Source organism: Macrosteles quadrilineatus, unplaced genomic scaffold (genome assembly GCF_028750875.1).
Source record: "Macrosteles quadrilineatus isolate MER2022 unplaced genomic scaffold, UCM_ALF_1.0 Scaffold_3__2_contigs__length_128488019, whole genome shotgun sequence".
Taxonomy (NCBI): domain Eukaryota; kingdom Metazoa; phylum Arthropoda; class Insecta; order Hemiptera; family Cicadellidae; genus Macrosteles; species Macrosteles quadrilineatus.
In genome coordinates, this window is record NW_026542596.1 from 67,413,308 (window position 1) to 67,430,967 (window position 17,660).

Genomic DNA, 17,660 nt, shown 5'->3' on the forward strand with positions numbered 1-17,660 from the left:
CATGTATTGTTGTTAATGTTGTTGTTGTTTATTTTTTTAATGGTTAATTACAGCTCGTTTCTCTCAAATGGCGTGTTGTTCTTGAACCTCCATCCATGGTTCTCATTTTGTTAAGTAATGTTTTGTGAGCCGCTTCTCGGGCCTGCGCATGGATCACGCTTCCATTTCGTTAGTCTGGGGGCAGGCTCGAGGGCATGGTTCAGTTTACACAAACTCAAATTGTAAATAAACGTACTCAATGAGTTTTATTGAATTGAATAAATAACAGCGATTAAACTAAACAGCTGATCAAAATGTAAACAATTATATTCTCCATAAGGATAACATGGGAACTTTCAAAGCCACTGGGGCAGAGCCCAAGGGACTTTTTCAAAAATGTAAGGTCAGTTTGCAAATCTACGCGACACGCTCTTTCCAATGAGACGTCAATGGATAAAATCGGTTAAGAAATGGCGGAGGAGTTCAACCGACAAACTTTTGTGTAGCATATTAATTATATAGATGGAAAAGTGAAGAAAGAAATGTTAAAGATCGCTCAAACGGCAAAACATGCAAAGAGACTGACCTGACTAGAGTATTCCGTTGGTAAAGTACTGGAAGCCGTCGTACAGCTTGGTACTAAGAGAGTGGATACTGGACTCCACCAGGCCATCCACCAACAGTTGCAGCTGTTCCTCCGTGAGACTCAGATGGAAGCGGTTCTTGAGACCTTGCACTGTCGCCGCTCCGGACTTGAAACACGGCAACTGAGAACCTACAAAACACTAGGCCTTCAACTAACTACTAGCTTTGACAACTTAGCACACCAGATTTACACAAGCATGAAACTTGTTGATTTGAAATTGAACTTGTTTATAAGGTTGATGAAACTCTTTGCCATTACTCATATTGACATTTTAGCAAGAGACAACAAACTGCAAATTTGAAATATTAAGATATTTAAGGTGTAACTTTGTTAGTGTTTGTTGAATACCTAACAGTTTGTAAGGAAAGTTTTTATCGAATGCAGTTGGCACCAGACAATCCGTCATTTAACAGTCCAATTCATGCGTTAATTGAGGCTTCACTCAATGAGTCTTGTTTCCGCTATTTTTATATATTATTTGTGTTTCGTCTTCCATAAACATAGGGTTTTTTTGGTAAATTAAAGCCCAAGCAGATAAAAAATATATAATATGGAAGTCAATTTTTAAAACTTACAGGTTGATTTAGTATTTATTTATTTTTTTTATAATTTTTTTTTAGTTAATAGATATTTTGGTAATCTGACCTGGTAGCGTGTCGGCTTATCGAGTGCCGACTGTATACAGTGAATGACATCTCTTTTCAATCAAGTTCAACTTTAAATAAACTATATCCTATTCAACATCAAAAGCCCAAGATTTGAGCCCCAAAAGCACAAACTGAAGTACTGACCAGTTCTCATAATCTCCACCAGAGTCAAGATCTTGTCCATGTGTTTCCTCGCAGCCACCAACCCCTGCAGTATGAGTATCTTGAAGTACTCAAACATGTCGGAGCCCAGTCCTCCCATCACCTCGACAAACTCTGGCGTCAGCTTGAACGGTGAAGTCTCAAACCCGAGGTTGCGTGGTGAGGTGGACAAGATAAACCCAAAGTCAATATGAATCAAGTGGCCTTCCCCATCCAGCAAAATGTTCCCATTGTGTCTGTAACAAAAATATACTTAACTATATAACGTCCCATATGAGTAAATTTAGACAGTCCTATTACAAATAAAAATACTGTACAACCTATCAGTAATGTTAATTCAAACTAAAATTTAATAATTAACTAGGCCTATACAGGGTGACTTTTGATTGTCCCCCGCCCCCCCAAACCTTTTTCTACATTTTTTCAATATTATCAACCCCAGACCACTTCCAATCATTGTTGTGTGGTAAGTACTTCATTTTGACAAGGTGGTCATTTCCGACCGCCATCTTGGATGCAAAATATTTTTTTCAAATGTAATGGTGGGGTTGTGACCCATTATTTCGAACTAAATTTTTACCCTGATTACAATGCCGCAAACCGTTATTAAAAATCTTGATCCATTCCAAAGTTATGAGGGCTATTTATAATTTTATTTTTAGCCCATTTTAACATTGTACATTTACAAACTAAGACCATAATCTCAAAATAGTGCTAGAAAAAGATAAGTACACACTACCAGTCATCGTTGACCAAATCAAAAATTTAGTTTGAAATAATAGGTCACAACTCCACCTCTACATTTGAAAAAAAATATTTTGCATCCAATATGGCGAATCCAAGATGTCTGCCGGAAATGACCACCTTGTCAAAATGACCTACTTACTACCTAACAATGTTTGGACGTGGTCTGGGATTGATATTTGAAAAATGTAGAAAAAAGTTGGGGGGGGACAATTAAAACTCACCCTGTAGAAAGAAATTGAATTTAGTCATTGAGGACTCCCTAATGTATGCTGTGGCTTGACCGTGATCACAGATTTTCAAGAAAACCTTGAAAGTTAACTGTAACCATGTTCTCTTAGAGTCAACTGACCTGTCTTTGACCTGCACCAGATAGCAGACGAGGCAGTAGGCAGCACAAGACTGGACAAAGTTGCGCTGAGCTGTCAGGAAGGACTCTGAGTTGCTGACACCAAACTCCTGGGCGAAGTACTCCCCTAGACTTAGCTGACAGTGCTTCTTGATCTGATGTAGAGATACGGTGTTGAGGATTGGCTCAATCAGCCCCGAGTCATCGGACAACACCAATATTCTGGAACAGTTATTTATTTATTTTTTACTTAAAAATATATTCAAATATAAACAGACAAAAAAGTCTTGGATAGCGTTTGGTTTGGTTTATAAGTGCAGAGGCTCGTAAACCCTTGTTGGCTGGTAATAGTGTGTGGACTTTTCATCATTCTTACCTGAAGACGATTATTTTATGATCCAACAAGTATTTCATCACAAAAGTGCCAACATCCAATTTAACGGATGTCAAGATTGACAATACAATGATGGACAAAAACCAAATATGAGTGACATGCACTGTGATTTAACAAAAACCTGACATAATTGACATTGACTTTACAATATGTCTTTTAAAATGCATCCAATCTGGGTTAAAACATATTATACATTTATGAAAGTCTGGCTTTTGGTCAAAAAACATCATAGTATTTCAAACTAATATTTTGAAACCACTTATATGTGTATAATATACAAATAGAGTTTCTAAGAGTATTTTGAAAGAACAAAAGATAAATAATTACTCTTAGTATTCTATAAAGTAGCGGACCTGTAAGGCTGGACCCACAATGGCACCCGTTCCTGTTGCCATATACGTTGTAACATGGTGAGCAACTGTGACGCCAGCAACTCCTGCCTCAGGTCATCTCCACACTTGACAATCACTGACAGTAGCTGCCAGCCAGACAGGAACCCGTACGGGGAACTCTCTCTGATCCTTCTCTGCTTCTCCTCCCACGGCTCCTATCAAACCAGAACAACAATCAGCAACAAGTATTCGGCAAACGATAGGTTATTCTTGACCTATTGGTGTTTTTTAATTATTCATGTAATAGTAATATGTAGCAAAAACAGTTTGGTAGTAAACATAGGTATCAAATTGTCTTGTCTTGGAACTTGCTTGTTTTTGGACGATGGCCCTGAATTTTTATTCTATCATGGCTCATATATCTATGTATATCAAGACCGTAAATAATCTTGCAATGAACTCCATCAATTTACATACAAAGAACACATAACATAACTAGGAAATGTGGTACACAACTTTTGAAAATATGTACCTAGTACTGCAATAATTGGTCAAACGAGCACATTCCTTAGCGGTCAGTGAGAGTACAGTTGGTGAGTACTGCGACTCCGACCCTCGTCGGAACATTCCAAACATTTGCTTTTCAGTTAAATAGTCATGACTAGTTCATCATAAGACTGGGACGGGTGGCGTCGTCTTGTAATCCAGCTACTAGGAGGTCACGAATTGTGGATATTTATAGGAATGCACTGTGCACTGATGCGATATTCCCTGGTGTGGATTAACGTCCGTACTAGTGAGTACTACGACTATCCGCAGTACTATCCTGATAATTAGACCAATTCATATATATAAGGCAAAAATGTGGCTAAATGGTTTATGTTACCTGGCTTCGTCAAGTGATCCTGCTTCAGTGGTACACTACTATAGTTAAAAAAGTCCATCTTCAGGTTAAACAAAAACGTCAATAAGTCATCTAAATCTAACCAATTTGGTTAGATTCGTCGTTACACTTAGAACATGTACACGAACACGAACACGTGTTCTAAGTGTAACGACGGATCTAACCAAATTGGTTAGATGACTTATTGACGTTTTTGTTTAACCTGAAGATGGACTTTTTAAGTCCGAAACTATAGTAGTGTACTACTGAAGCAGGATAACTTGACGAAGCCAGGTAACATAAACCATTTAGTTTAAATTTAGTGATCCAGAGGCTACCTCACCACCAAAAATGTGGTTCGGATTCCACTTTAAACTGTAGGTCCCTTAGTTGCCATTAGCTGTATGGGCTATTAATTAACAGCTGTGTCTAAGGAATGTCGGCCTTAGTCACTAACAAGACCAAGATTGCACCACTCATCCTACACTCATCTCCATTCATACTTGGCTTAAAATACCTACTGTGTATGGTCGCCATTTCATTGAACAGTATCAACAGTATGAAATAGTTATGTGCATTCATGCCCTCACAGACCTTAAGAGCAGCAGCAGAAGGGTCCTCAGGGTCGTACGTGAAGGGCCGGATGTCATGGAAGGACTCGGACAGTCTACGACGGATGTCTCCGGCTGCAAACATCGGAGGCTCCCTGGAGTCAGATGACTCAAGAGACAGCTGTGAGATTGTGTCTCTCTCCACAACAGGTTTTCTCAGTTGTAGGTACTGCACAGATCAAGTAACTATCAGACATTTAAATCAAACAAAGTATAAATAACGTTAAGTTTGAAAACTTATTTTAATAATTTGAAATTTCTTTATCTAACTCATAAACCAGTTTTTTAAGATTAGTGGAAACTACAGACTGTTCTAATGCCTTAAACTAATTTCAAACTAAAATATACAAAATTATAGCTAGTTTGAGCCATTTTGTAATAAGTACCAACTCAAACATCCAGTAATTTTTGTGTAACACTTGTGCTGTTCACCACGAACAAGTACAAAAAGGAAATATTGTCTGTTTTCTGTGTGCATTAATGTTTGAAATTCATTCACACTTTGAAGTACACTCTAAAATGAAACATTAAGCAACAGAAGTGAACTGAAATTATGTAAAATGCTTTTTGAACAAACAATAGCTCCAGAACATTTGAGGTATGAAGGCAAAAACAGCAAATTCCTAAAAGAAATGCAAAAAATAAAAGCCTGAAGGACTCAGACTGATAAAAATACAGTCATTTCTCAAACAACTCTCTGAGCTTTTTTAAACCAACCTGTTGTGAGATTTCATCGTCTTCTTGGGTCCAGTTGTCAGCTGAGTCATCACCATTTGTCACTGCAGGATGACTGAAGTTGTTTGTCGACAACAGATTCTCCTCACTTCTGGTGTGCCTGAGGGAGTTCATCACTCGAGGAACCACTGCAGAGCTCTGAATGTCCTCGACCTCTATCACTTCCACGTACAGGATGTAAGGAGCCTAGAAAAACAAGTAAGTACAGCTTAGTATGTAAAGATCAGTAAATTGACCAAGGTTTTAAGGAACTAAAACCTTTCGACTTTGAAAAATAGAATCAAAGATCTCTTGTTTAACTTAAACAACAAATTTGCAAATACCATAGTCCTGGTATGGTAAGGTAGTGCCAGATTTACGGTACTTGCGGCCCTAGGCGAAAATAACTGGACCAGCCTCCACCCCTTAGGTGGAACATCAGTATGATCGTGACAAAATCTTGAATTTTTAAAATGTCGCACCATCACAGGGACATTATTATTGTGACCCGTGATCAGGCAAATTTTTGAATATCTCCTATCACGGACACATTGCAATTGTCACCGTGAACCTGGCAAAGCTTAAACATCTCCCGCGATCTCGGGAACATTTTAGGATAGTTCAAAGTTAGGATTCAACAAAATATAAGTTACCTTATCCTTGGAGTTGAGCACGGCGGCAGCTTGCGGAGGTATCCTGACTATGTGATGAGGTTTGTCATGCAGAGGCAGCCAAACCCGAGCAGGGAGGTTGAGGTTGAGAGAGCCGAGTTCCACTAACAGTCTGGTAGTCTTGGCCTCCTTGGACTCCAGAGTGGACAGTAGCTTGCCTATGCAGTTGAGACTCTTGATCAGCTCTAGCTCAGGGGCCAGTCTTGGAGCCTGCCACACACAACACACAACCTATTATGATACTGAGAGATATTAAATTATACCAAGAAGACATCCAGTTTATATATCCACAGACTTACCTACGACCTATGTATCAAACCTATTTTTATATCACAAAGAACATATGAATGAGCCAATCACAGCCTAATCCTCCATTTTCTCCATCAGTTTTTTTACTGAGGTTTAGTTGGTGTGACAAACAATGCCTTGCAAAAAGTTGTTCTATCATAAACAGTTATACAACTATAACAATTATCAAATAGGCTAAACACAACACTGACACTAAAAACCAAGAAAACAAAGTAAGGTAAAATACTTACACTACAGGTGCATTCAACCAGCTTCCCTCGTAGATCGTTCACAACGCCCTGGCATGAATCAAAACAAGAGCAGCCGTTGTCAAAAGCTCTTCCAGAACTTAAGTCTCCCAGGCTTAGTTTTTTTGAACTTGGAGTAGCTGAAATTTTTAAAACACAGTTTGTAATGTAATGTATTAATCTATAATATTATTATTATTTATATTAAAATTAGTCTTTAACTTAAAACATTATACAAGGAATGTGTACACTGTAAGTTTATCATCAAGTGGACATTTAGTTTCTCCCCGTGATCCTATATGATGAATTGCACTCACTTTGTGAACCGTTGGTGGAATGCAGAAAGGACGCGTCAGATCGTGATCGCTGATGTGTCTTCTTGACAGTAGAGCAACAACTGGGCGGGGTAGGGGGAGCGGCTCCCTCCTTAGACTTGCGACGGACACCTTCACTTTCTCTTGGTCTGGAAAACATACCAACCTTTCATGAAACAAAACATATTCTTAGGTAAATTGATCACGTATTTAATTTTGCTTGCAAAGAAATCCATTTTATGAGTACTATTAAAGAGGTAAATTAATCACGTATTTAATTTTGCTTGCAAAGAAATCCATTTTATGAGTACTATTAAAGAGGGAAGACAGGTCCTAGGCAATTGTTAACGGCTACAGTTGTTTACTATATTTTAATTGTAGTTGAAAAAAGGAATCATAAAATTGACGTACAGTAGAATCCGTCTTATCCGGACTCCTCAGGACCAAGGCCAGTCCGGATAACGGTTTGTCCGGTTAAACCGATGTCCCCAAAAACTAGTTAAAACTGACCGTTTATTTGCATAGGTACTGTCCCTACAGTATTTCACTTAAATTTAAGAGAGCATTGTATTTAGACATGTGATCACTAGTTTCAAATCTTTCCCACGAGAACAGTCGTTTCAGTACCGCCTACTTCCTGCCAATCTAGTACGGTTGAACCAATGTGCTGATAAAAATTGTATGGTTAAAGAGATGTCATTTCCACCTAGTGTAGTCTGGTTAAGCCGATGTCCGGTTAAAAGGTGTCCAGATAAGAGGGAGTCTACTGTACGGTATATAGGAATTTTGTACAATGTATTGTATGTCCAGTGATACTTTATTTTATATTCAGTAAATTGTATTTAATCTAGATTTATCTAATTGTATTTATTATAGAGCCTACCTTTTATTCATATTTTTATACAGTTAAATCATAATCAACCCTGTCTGTGTAAGAAGTGTAATTCTAAACATGTAAGAAAGTGTTGTCTGGCATTTAACAGAAGTTGTAGAAACTGCGGGGAGCTAAACCACTTTGCAGTAGGTTGTCAAAATCGTTCCAGTGAGACTAAATCTCAAGACAGGCGTGTTGATGATGTTCGTCAAGTAGGCCTAGCACAAAATGACTCTCATTTTAGGATTGATGATGTAAATCCACCTTCTAACAATAAGTCTTGTGATAGTGCTTGGTTTCAGCCGGTCATTGTAAATAATTCTCTAGTTGATTTCAAGTTAGAGCGGTGCAGAAATTAATTTGCTACCCTATAATGTACTTAAACAGTGTATGGACAGTAGGCCTAATAATTTAACAAGGCCTAAGCCTAAGATTGGTGATCGGAGGATTTAAATTAGAAACTGTAGGGAATACCACACTGAAATGTCAGATAAGTAGCGTAGTGTCGTATGTAGAGTTTATTATTGTTAAAAGTGACAAATGCATAAGTATATTAGGCTTAAAAACATGTGTTGATCTTGGTTTAATTAAAAGGGTTCATGATGTAAAAGTTCATAAATGTATCAGATCAGAATTAGAAGATGTAGTTTGTTGAGTTGAAGGGTTAGTAACCACATGTCAAGTTAATAAGTTGTGTTTTTAATAAACGTGTACAACTTTAATAGTGTTTTAATTATTCACCTAAGGATAAATTAACATTCAAGAAGACACAGAACACATATAGCCCGTTGTTCTTATCATTCTAGTGACTGGTTGAACACGTAATGGAGGCCTACAGTCTCACTATGTATTTAAGGTAAGGCTTGAGATTTATTTACCTCAGTTCATCAGAAAGAATCAGGTTCCTGAGCTTGGTTCCATGAGATTTCTTTTTGGAGGGAAGAGCTGCGTCCGAACTATAGGCATCCAACAGCCAGGAACATTTTAGCGAAAAGTCAGGTGATTTTCTACATCTGGAAAGAAATAAATGTTTTAAGAACTATACCTATACGGAACGGAGTATTTATGGCTGTACCTCTAAGCAACACTTGGATAGAATTCTTACTCTTCAAAAAAGTACAATCAGAATTATGTTAAATTTAGAATGGGATATATTTGCTTGTCAATATGTTTCAAAAATGGGAATAATGACTGTGTATAGTAGGTAGCCCATTTATGTTGTTCATACAATTTTACACACAAAAAACTTTCTAATGCTAATTTGGTCCCAAAACTTGGTGATAGTCAATATTATTTTACCCGGAAAAGATATGAAATTGCCGTCAGTGTCCATAAATTGGAGCTCTTTAACAAAAAAACCACCTGTGCAGAGAAAAGGTTTTTGGACAAACTCCCAGCTGAGGTGAGGAATATTGACAACATTTCTATATTTAAAAATAAACTTAAACATTTGTTAACTAATAAAACACTTTATGGTTTCAATGAATTGTAGGTTAGTTTGATTTAGTTTTAAGCCTAGTGACACCATCAATGCGACTGTATACCATATGATACCATATGAATAAAGATATTTTTTCATTTCATTTTCACCTTCAAAATGTATACCTAACCAAGAGATTTTATTAATCAAATTATTTAGCTACATCTCATAATATAACAAATAAAATAAAAATGTAGTAGAACAGTAGAATACACAATGAGTCTCCATAATGTAAACAGAACCACGATCAATTAATTTTAAAATCTTATTTCACAATCCATATCAAAAGTAATGCAGTAGACCCTCTCTAATCCGGCACTGCACCACTCCGGTACTCCAGTAATCCGGCGTCTGACGGGAGGTTTCCGCGATCGCGGAAAAATTCTGATTATCTCCCGCGGCCGTGTAGACATTATAATTCTCTCACGTGGTCATGAAAACGTCATCGTCGTCTTGCGCGATCGCGGTAAAATCATTAAAATCTCCCGCGGTCACAGAAAAGTCATCGTCGTCATGCGCGATCGCGGCAAATTCATGAACATCGCCAGCAGACGTATAGACGTTATCATCGCCTCTCGCGGTCACGGAAACATCATCGTCGTCAAGCACGATCGCGGCAAAATCATGAACATCTCCTGCGGTCATGTAGACATTATTGTTGCCTTTCACGGCCGCGGCAAAAATTTCATCATCTCCCGCGGCCGTGTAAGCATCATTGTCTACTCCCGCGGTCACAGAAACGTCATCGTCGTTTTGCGCGATCGCGGCAAAATCATTAACATCTCCCGCGGTCATGTAGACATTAATCGTTGTCTCCCGCGGTCGCGGCAAAGATTTTATCATCTCCCGCGGAAGTGTAAACATCATTGTCTAATCCTGCGGTCACGGAAACGTCATCGTCGACTTGCGCGATCGCGGCAAAATCATGAACATCTCCCGCGGTCACGAAAACGTCATCGTCGTTATGCGCGATGGCGGCAATTTCACAATTATCTCCCGCAGACGTGTAGACGTTATCATCGCCTCCCGCGAATACGTAATTTTCATGCCCGATCGTGGCAATAGCGGTTTCCGATCACGCGAACTTCGGAGACGTGTTTTAATTGCATTTTAAGTGTATAACATTCCAGTAATCCGGCATTTTCACTAATCCGGCAGTATAGCGGTCCTATATCTGCCGTATTACTGAGAGTCTACTGTATGCAGCCACATTTAGACTCTTAAACACTGCACGGATTAGTAAATCAAATGAGAAATAAAAAAATATCAGGAACTTACCTATAGACTAAATAAGGGTGAATGACCTCTGCGACGTCATGCATCTGTATATACATGTTGACCAATTGAGGCAGATAAAAGTCTACCTCGCAGTCTGGGAAACTAAACAGCTTGTTTCCTACAGTAACAGAAACGTTGCATTAAATCTGCACATAAACCTTTTACTGACAGATTGTGTAACAAATTTTGAAAAAGCATGTCTATGTAAATTAATAGAATTAAACATTTCAAATCCTAATTTTTTTATCCTTTTACATTAACCCCTTTAAGTTTAAGGTACTTGAATTTGAGAGTATTTGTTTAGGCCTATCACTGAGAAACATTTATGTCTCAAAACAATCCATGCATAATTAAATCTTAAAATTCATTCAGCGTTAGTAAACATGCTAGCACTGTTTGAACACTTAGAAATTCAAATTTAGGGCATTTTTCAGGCAAAAACTTATGGATAACATTTAACAGATGTGAAAGCAACTCAAACCTATATAGCTTTGAACGCCCGGCTCCTTGCTGTTAAAAAGGTAAGTGATTGCCATCGACATATCGAAAAGTTTTGACTCAAAGAGACGGAGAAGGAAACCCTTGGTCGTGCTACTCTGAGGAGACTGAGCCGGAGAGGTTGGTTGCGTCTCTACGCTAGCAGCGGCTGCCTCTGTATCTAGGCTCTCATCGCTTTGATGAGTGGAGCCCGTTCTCTCGGACCTACAAGCGGAAAACGGTGTTACACACCTGCATTGAACCCCGTACTAGGTGTGTCACTAGACTGCTTTAGGCAACAAGATCTTCTTCGGGGGAAAACAGTTAGGTATGTTGTAAAAAATAGCAAGACTCAACATACTGTTTCACTGAGATTTATGCCCGATTCAAAGCAATTGCAAAATAGCTTTTAATGACAGTTATTGACAGTTTATTGAAGTCTAATCCTTTAGATAACCAGAAAGTGCAAAACACTCATTAGCTAAACCTACACTTAGTCTAAGGTAAATGCTTTTGTAAAGGCCAGAGTGTTAAATAAATAAGGCTATTTAAATTTCCTAAGAAATTAACCATCTTAAAATAAATAGATGTATTAAGAGAGCCTCATTTGTCACTAGAACCACCGAAAACATACTACTATAACCCAGAACGCCAACCGCATGGTAAAAAGCGTTAAGTACTTTGAGAGAGCTTTGCCTGTCAATTCGTAGGCAGCGCCACCAGCGTTGCTATGCTGAGTGCATCGCAACGCTCGGCGCTGCCTACAAACTGACAGGCAAAGCTCTCTCAAAGTACTTAACGCTTTTTACCATGCGGTTGGCATTCTGGGTTATAGTAGTATGTTTTCTGTGCTAGAACGCACAAACTTGCTTATAATAAGTGTCAGCTCTTGCTTTTTAAAAACTGCAAAAACTTGAAAGGCCTACTTGAAATTCAGTACTTAGGCTAACAAGTTAAATTATTCAATGCAATGGTTAATTATTACATTAATGGTGTTCTTATATGATTTTGTAACTCTGAATAAACAAATTTCAATCAGCAGAAACATGCCTTGCATTATAAGTCTACCCTCCACAACCATAGATGCAGGTTAATACAATAGGTTGATTAAGCAACTCAAAAAACATTGACCTATTGTATAAAAAGACAAAGATGACTTCAACTTAGAACTAATATCAATACAGTATTAGCCATACTAACAAAAGTGAAAGGTGAATAGTAAACACATAGGCTAACCCGTCAAAGTAAAAACTATAAGCCTATGTATTGAACTAGCCCACTGAATAAAATAATATACCTAGGCTATCAACACCTTCTAGAAGTATTGAACAGGGGGTCATTGACCAAATTAATAAGTCTACTGTTATTAGATTTATTATAATATGTAGGCCCATGGATTTAAAGAAGGTTTGAAGTTTGAATATGGTTTTTGGTGTCAAGGCCAGCGGTATTTAAAGTTTAAGAAATTCCAAACGCCTTTCAGGAAAAGCAGTCAAAACCCGTCAAGTACTAATAGCCTAATTACTAGGGACAGTTTCGTAAAAGATTTTAAATTCATGCCAGGATTAAATGTAGCATAGTTTTTAAAGTTTAACACATTAAAATTTTGCCAAAACAAAATTCAAATAGTACACTTAGTCTACCTACTTATTGTTGAGTTTAACCCCTATTAACTAAAATGTACAGTAGCGTATATGTGTATGGCTATAATTTTGTATTTAAATAATTCTTACAATAGCAGCAAGAACACTTCATTTTAATGGCTGAAAGCTGTAGGCTACTGAACTCACCCGCAGATGATGCCAGAGTCATCGGAGCCCAGACTGGTGGGGGGCCGGGGGTGGTTCTGTGGTGGTTCACACTCGGGACTGGGTGTGATGTCCACTTCTGGTATCCTCTGTAGAGCAGAGTCCAAACTACGGTTACGATGGTGTAGAGTCACCGGTGCTACTTGACATACAGGTGGCAGGACTATGCCCATCGACCTGGTGATAATCATTACGAGTTAATACCCAGCTAGTCAGCCTATTTTATAGCTGATCCATAGGTTTTATGGGCATAGTAAATTTAGACTTACGTTATAAAGTTGATACCACAAGACATGGATTGAAACCAGTGTTGTAAAGGTCTGGATTGACTGACCTAAAATCGAGGCTGAGATTGCGCTGATGGTTGCTGAGGCGAGTACGAGTGACACATGAAGGCGGAGCGGGGCGGCCATGGACGGGGGGCACAGCAGGAGGGGTTGCCAACTTCTGGCGCAGCGGGGCTGGAGCTTGGCTCATTGTCACTTCTGCCACATCCTACTTGACTGGTTATACTGCAACGGTTGCATAAAATACAATTAAACACAAGCAAGATCCTAATTCAAGCATATTCTTTTGTGGCCGGTATCATTAAAACTCATGGTGGTGGTGTTTGGTATCAACCGCGTCATCAGTTCCTGGCACTAAGGATAGGCCTACCACTTCATAGTAAGGGCGTAACGTATGGCAGTTATCTACAACTCGACAACACGATTGACACCGAAAATCACCACCATAGATATTAACCCTAGCAGTGGACATCCGTCACCGAGTGACGGTTCGCCGTTGATGCTCAGAATGGCCACCGTCACAACGTGACGGTATGGGCCAAAATTATTTTAACGGTAAAAAAAAAAAACACTTAAATATTCAACTCAGATTCTGAACTTTCATTTTATTACATAAACAAACCTTGTAGCAGGTACCTATATAACAATGTCACGATGATTAGAAATCAAATGAATTTTTGGCGCGGCACGACTTATGCAACCGACACTTGGGAACTGGCAAAACACGTCTTGTTTGGCATTACCCTGCTCAGGTAATTTTCGTCTTGGGATGTTGCGGGTGGTACCACTGGATAGACATTGATTTTATCTTCATTGTGGTGGTGATATTTATAACTAAATATTGATTGGAGAACCTGTACGATTTTATGAAAACAGCTGTTTTCGAAATTTATAACAAACGGCCAACCATAGGAAATACAAATTACATACAGTGTAAGTTATTATTACTAGTCATACAATATGTCATTTTGAAGAGGAAGAAATGTAGCTTGTGATAGTGGCAGCCCTGCGCTCAGGGTTATTCCCGTTTTCTCACGTACTAAGACGACGAAAGTGTGTCACTACTGTCAAGGTCTCATACACAAAGTGCCTTGTATTCACCATTGCGTGTTGTTGCCGATGAGTTTTCGCTCTCGTTTTATCTGCGATTGATTACTAAATTTGTTATTATTTCGTATTTTTAGAGAAATGTGTAAGGTGTATAAAACAGTAATCTTCATGCATTTTATTATGCATGAATATTTACTGAATAGTGATGAAAGGTTGTATTTTTCTTGCGGTTGTATTTTGCGGTTTTCCGTTTATTTATATTATTATGAATCTAGCACGTAAAACCAAAAATTGTTACCCAACGTGTTATACATTTTTATGTAGGCCTAGGTATTTGAAATTGAATACACTACCTACAAGATGTTTATGTTGGTTTGAAGTAATAACATTTGGTACAAAAGTTTTATACTAAATACTATGATTTTTTTCACAAAATCGCTAAAATACAAAAACATTATTTTATTTATAAATAAAAAAATATTTTTACCATAAACTTTATGACTTTTTTTTATTCCTAACTTCATTAGCTTTACAAACATGAATATATCATTATTAGTATACACATTTTATTTATATATAACTTTTTACAACACAAACTAAAATAACACTGTACGGTTTTCAATTTTTCCGGTTCTCCGTTTGTTATTATATTTCGCCCCAAAAACTTATAAAAAAAATATTTTCCTAACATGTTATATATTTCTATGTAAGGAATTAGATTGTCTACAAAATGTATATATATAATGAATTTCCCATAAAAAATCTGTAGAAAAAAAAATACCGAGGCCGCTTTTGAATTTTAAAAAAAATCACATAATTTTTTTTATTTTTTTTTCACTTTTACCGAAAAAAAATACACTGTCTAAATCATTATTATATTACTATTTCTAGATTCTCCTGTTCTTTCCGAACAAAATGAATATGAGGTTGGCTAGGTTTACTTGTACCTACGGTTGAATTGTTATGAATTTTCAAAAAAAGGTCTGCAAAATCACCAAAATGGGTTGGCCATTCCCCACTTCTAACATTGGCCACTGCTAGGGTTAGTTCATGATTTAAAATACAGGCTCCATTCAATAAGTATCAGGACTGATTCACTGTAGAATCAAAAGAGCAGTGGAAGGGGGTCCGACTGGATGGGTTTGATAGGGATCCTTCCCCAATCAGAGTATTTTCGTTCAGTCGCCCAAATAACTTAAGTTAAATAAGTTAACCCTCTTGGTGTCAATCGACGTAATTACGGCGACTATTCTTTTGCCGCAAGTGTCAATCGCCGTAATCACGGCGACTTGACAGGCCTACGGTTTCAGTTGATATAATCCCACAAGATCGAACAAACCCGGTCATCAGGCATACTATCGTGTTCAGGAGATTCTGGGCTTCATGTTGAGTATAAAAGACGGCCGTTTCCCAAACTATTTTTCTTGTTCTGTGATAGTTTTCCCATATGTCATTGTTTGTTTAAGTTGCTAAGGAACGAGTGTTTACGTTGTACTGTTGTTGTCGTGATTTTTAGAGTTATTATAAAGAAAAACAGGGTGAAACTATATATTTTCTTTTTCCTTATTACATTTAGAACAAAATGTATGTCTCAGTTTTTGCAAATATAGTGATTTTTATTTTTTTACATTTGAGGTTATGTAAAGAATTTAAAAGACACAAATATCATACATTTTTAGATAGACAATTTTATTTGCTTTAATAAAATATACCGTACAATGTTATATATCTATGTCATCATTTAGATTTTTTATTAATTTTTTAATCAAACTCCGCAAAAGTCTCAAAAATTAAGTGACATTTACAGGTGTTCAATGCGGCACCTAGAGGGTTACCTAACAGGAATCAGCAGTAAAACCAAATACATTCCATCCTTTTGGGATCTATTTAATGAGAAGTCTAAGAACAAGTTTGAGTCCAGATGAGTTTGTCAACATATAAACGAAAAGCCTTAGCCTAACTTAATAGGTAGATCGCAAAACACTGGACTAAGTTATGTAGGTGAAACTGGCTCTTAGGTCACAATTTTTAACAGACTAACTTTAATAAACCATAAACCCTTCTTTTCGTTATAATACTAAAAGTAAAACCAACACCAAATACCTAAAAGTGAAGTTTCTCTACATTAAGGAAGGCAGGCCTAGGCCTCTATAGCCTATTTCTAAAAAAAGTCACAACAAACACAAATTAAAACTAAAAATGGCAAATTTAAAGTTACCTTGATTTAAGTTTTTTTTAGAGACGGATAACTCACTAAATGTCACTAATTTAATTTATATAATCCCTTATTCTTGATGAAAACAAACAAAATGCCTTCACTTCTTTCATAACTCCAGAAAATCCAATAAAATCTGGGCTTGGTTCTTTGGTTGTACAGCTAGACGTTCACTCTTCTATGAAAGCAGATTTGCTAAACTAACAATATAAAAAAAACAACAAATTTCGGCAAACGATAGAAAATATATTAGCTTAAGTATTAATAGAATTATATTATTTAACTGGATATCTAACTAATTCATAAATCCTGACACCAAAGCAGCCATTAATAATTTGGACCATTTTGACACTTTACACTTTGTGTTGTCGTTGACAAACAGTGCCTTTTTAATTGGAGATCTATTACAACATACTATAACGAGTAAGAGCTATATTTAATCTTTAGCATTGATTATAAATCATCCCTTTGGAGAGAAATATAATCAAGCTAAAACCCACGAATATTGGAACAGAAACGTTATAATAAAGGGGCTGGTTTGACAGTTCCCTTAGGATATTATAATAATCATGTTTACTGTCGGGTCAGTGGCAGCACAATTTTTATTTCAGCTGCGGTTTTTCAATACGGACGAAATGAGAGTTAAAAAATGAAAAATTATAAAATTAATTTTATAATTTTGTAATTAAAAACTAAAAATTAATTTATAATTTTGTAATTATGGTTGCATTACGGTTCATTTGGTTGCGTTGCAAGTTGCGGTAAAGGCGTTCCCTCAAGAGAAGAGGGTGACGTCACGCCATGACGTCCGATGTTCTCATTTCATCCGTATCGAAAAACCACAGAAGAAATAAAAACTTCGCCCAGTGCACACACATTTCACCTTAATGTTTTTCATCCATACCGTTTCTGTTCTAATGTTCGTGCTAAACTAAAACATAAGCTGTCTCTTAACACAATAAACTACGTAAAAAAAAGGAAATTCAGAAATATCGCACTACAATTGCGACGCGATTTTCTGCACTGGAAAAAATATTAAAAGTGCAGTCAGTCGCAACCGTTTGCCGAGGATAGCTCAGCCTACAATGGCTGGGTAAAGTTCCAGGGTCTGCGACAAGGTCAGGGAAACCACTAGGCCAAAAGCCGGGTCTAACCGGTATAGGACTGGCTCATACACGGGCACTGTGAACAAGTCAAAAACAAGTCACC

The 17,660-nt window shown here is 37.4% G+C and overlaps 1 protein-coding gene across 1 annotated transcript in view; it reads right to left on the reverse strand.

Moving 5' to 3' along the window:
- LOC128988716 (phosphatidylinositol 4-kinase beta-like) overlaps positions 1–16,747 on the reverse strand; it is a 33,803-nt gene extending 17,056 nt beyond the window's left edge. The window contains exons 1-15 of the mRNA XM_054410289.1: positions 16,455–16,747; positions 13,234–13,411; positions 12,882–13,076; positions 11,096–11,316; positions 10,615–10,732; positions 8,735–8,869; positions 6,986–7,131; positions 6,672–6,808; positions 6,115–6,342; positions 5,465–5,668; positions 4,731–4,916; positions 3,275–3,468; positions 2,531–2,749; positions 1,417–1,670; positions 566–754 (exon numbers count right to left, since the gene is read on the reverse strand). Of these exons, the coding sequence (XP_054266264.1) occupies positions 570–754; positions 1,417–1,670; positions 2,531–2,749; positions 3,275–3,468; positions 4,731–4,916; positions 5,465–5,668; positions 6,115–6,342; positions 6,672–6,808; positions 6,986–7,131; positions 8,735–8,869; positions 10,615–10,732; positions 11,096–11,316; positions 12,882–13,076; positions 13,234–13,376 (2,565 nt within the window). The 5' untranslated portion in view covers positions 13,377–13,411; positions 16,455–16,747 and the 3' untranslated portion in view covers positions 566–569. The remainder of the gene's footprint in view (positions 1–565; positions 755–1,416; positions 1,671–2,530; positions 2,750–3,274; positions 3,469–4,730; positions 4,917–5,464; positions 5,669–6,114; positions 6,343–6,671; positions 6,809–6,985; positions 7,132–8,734; positions 8,870–10,614; positions 10,733–11,095; positions 11,317–12,881; positions 13,077–13,233; positions 13,412–16,454) is intronic.
- Positions 16,748–17,660: the final 913 nt, after the last annotated feature.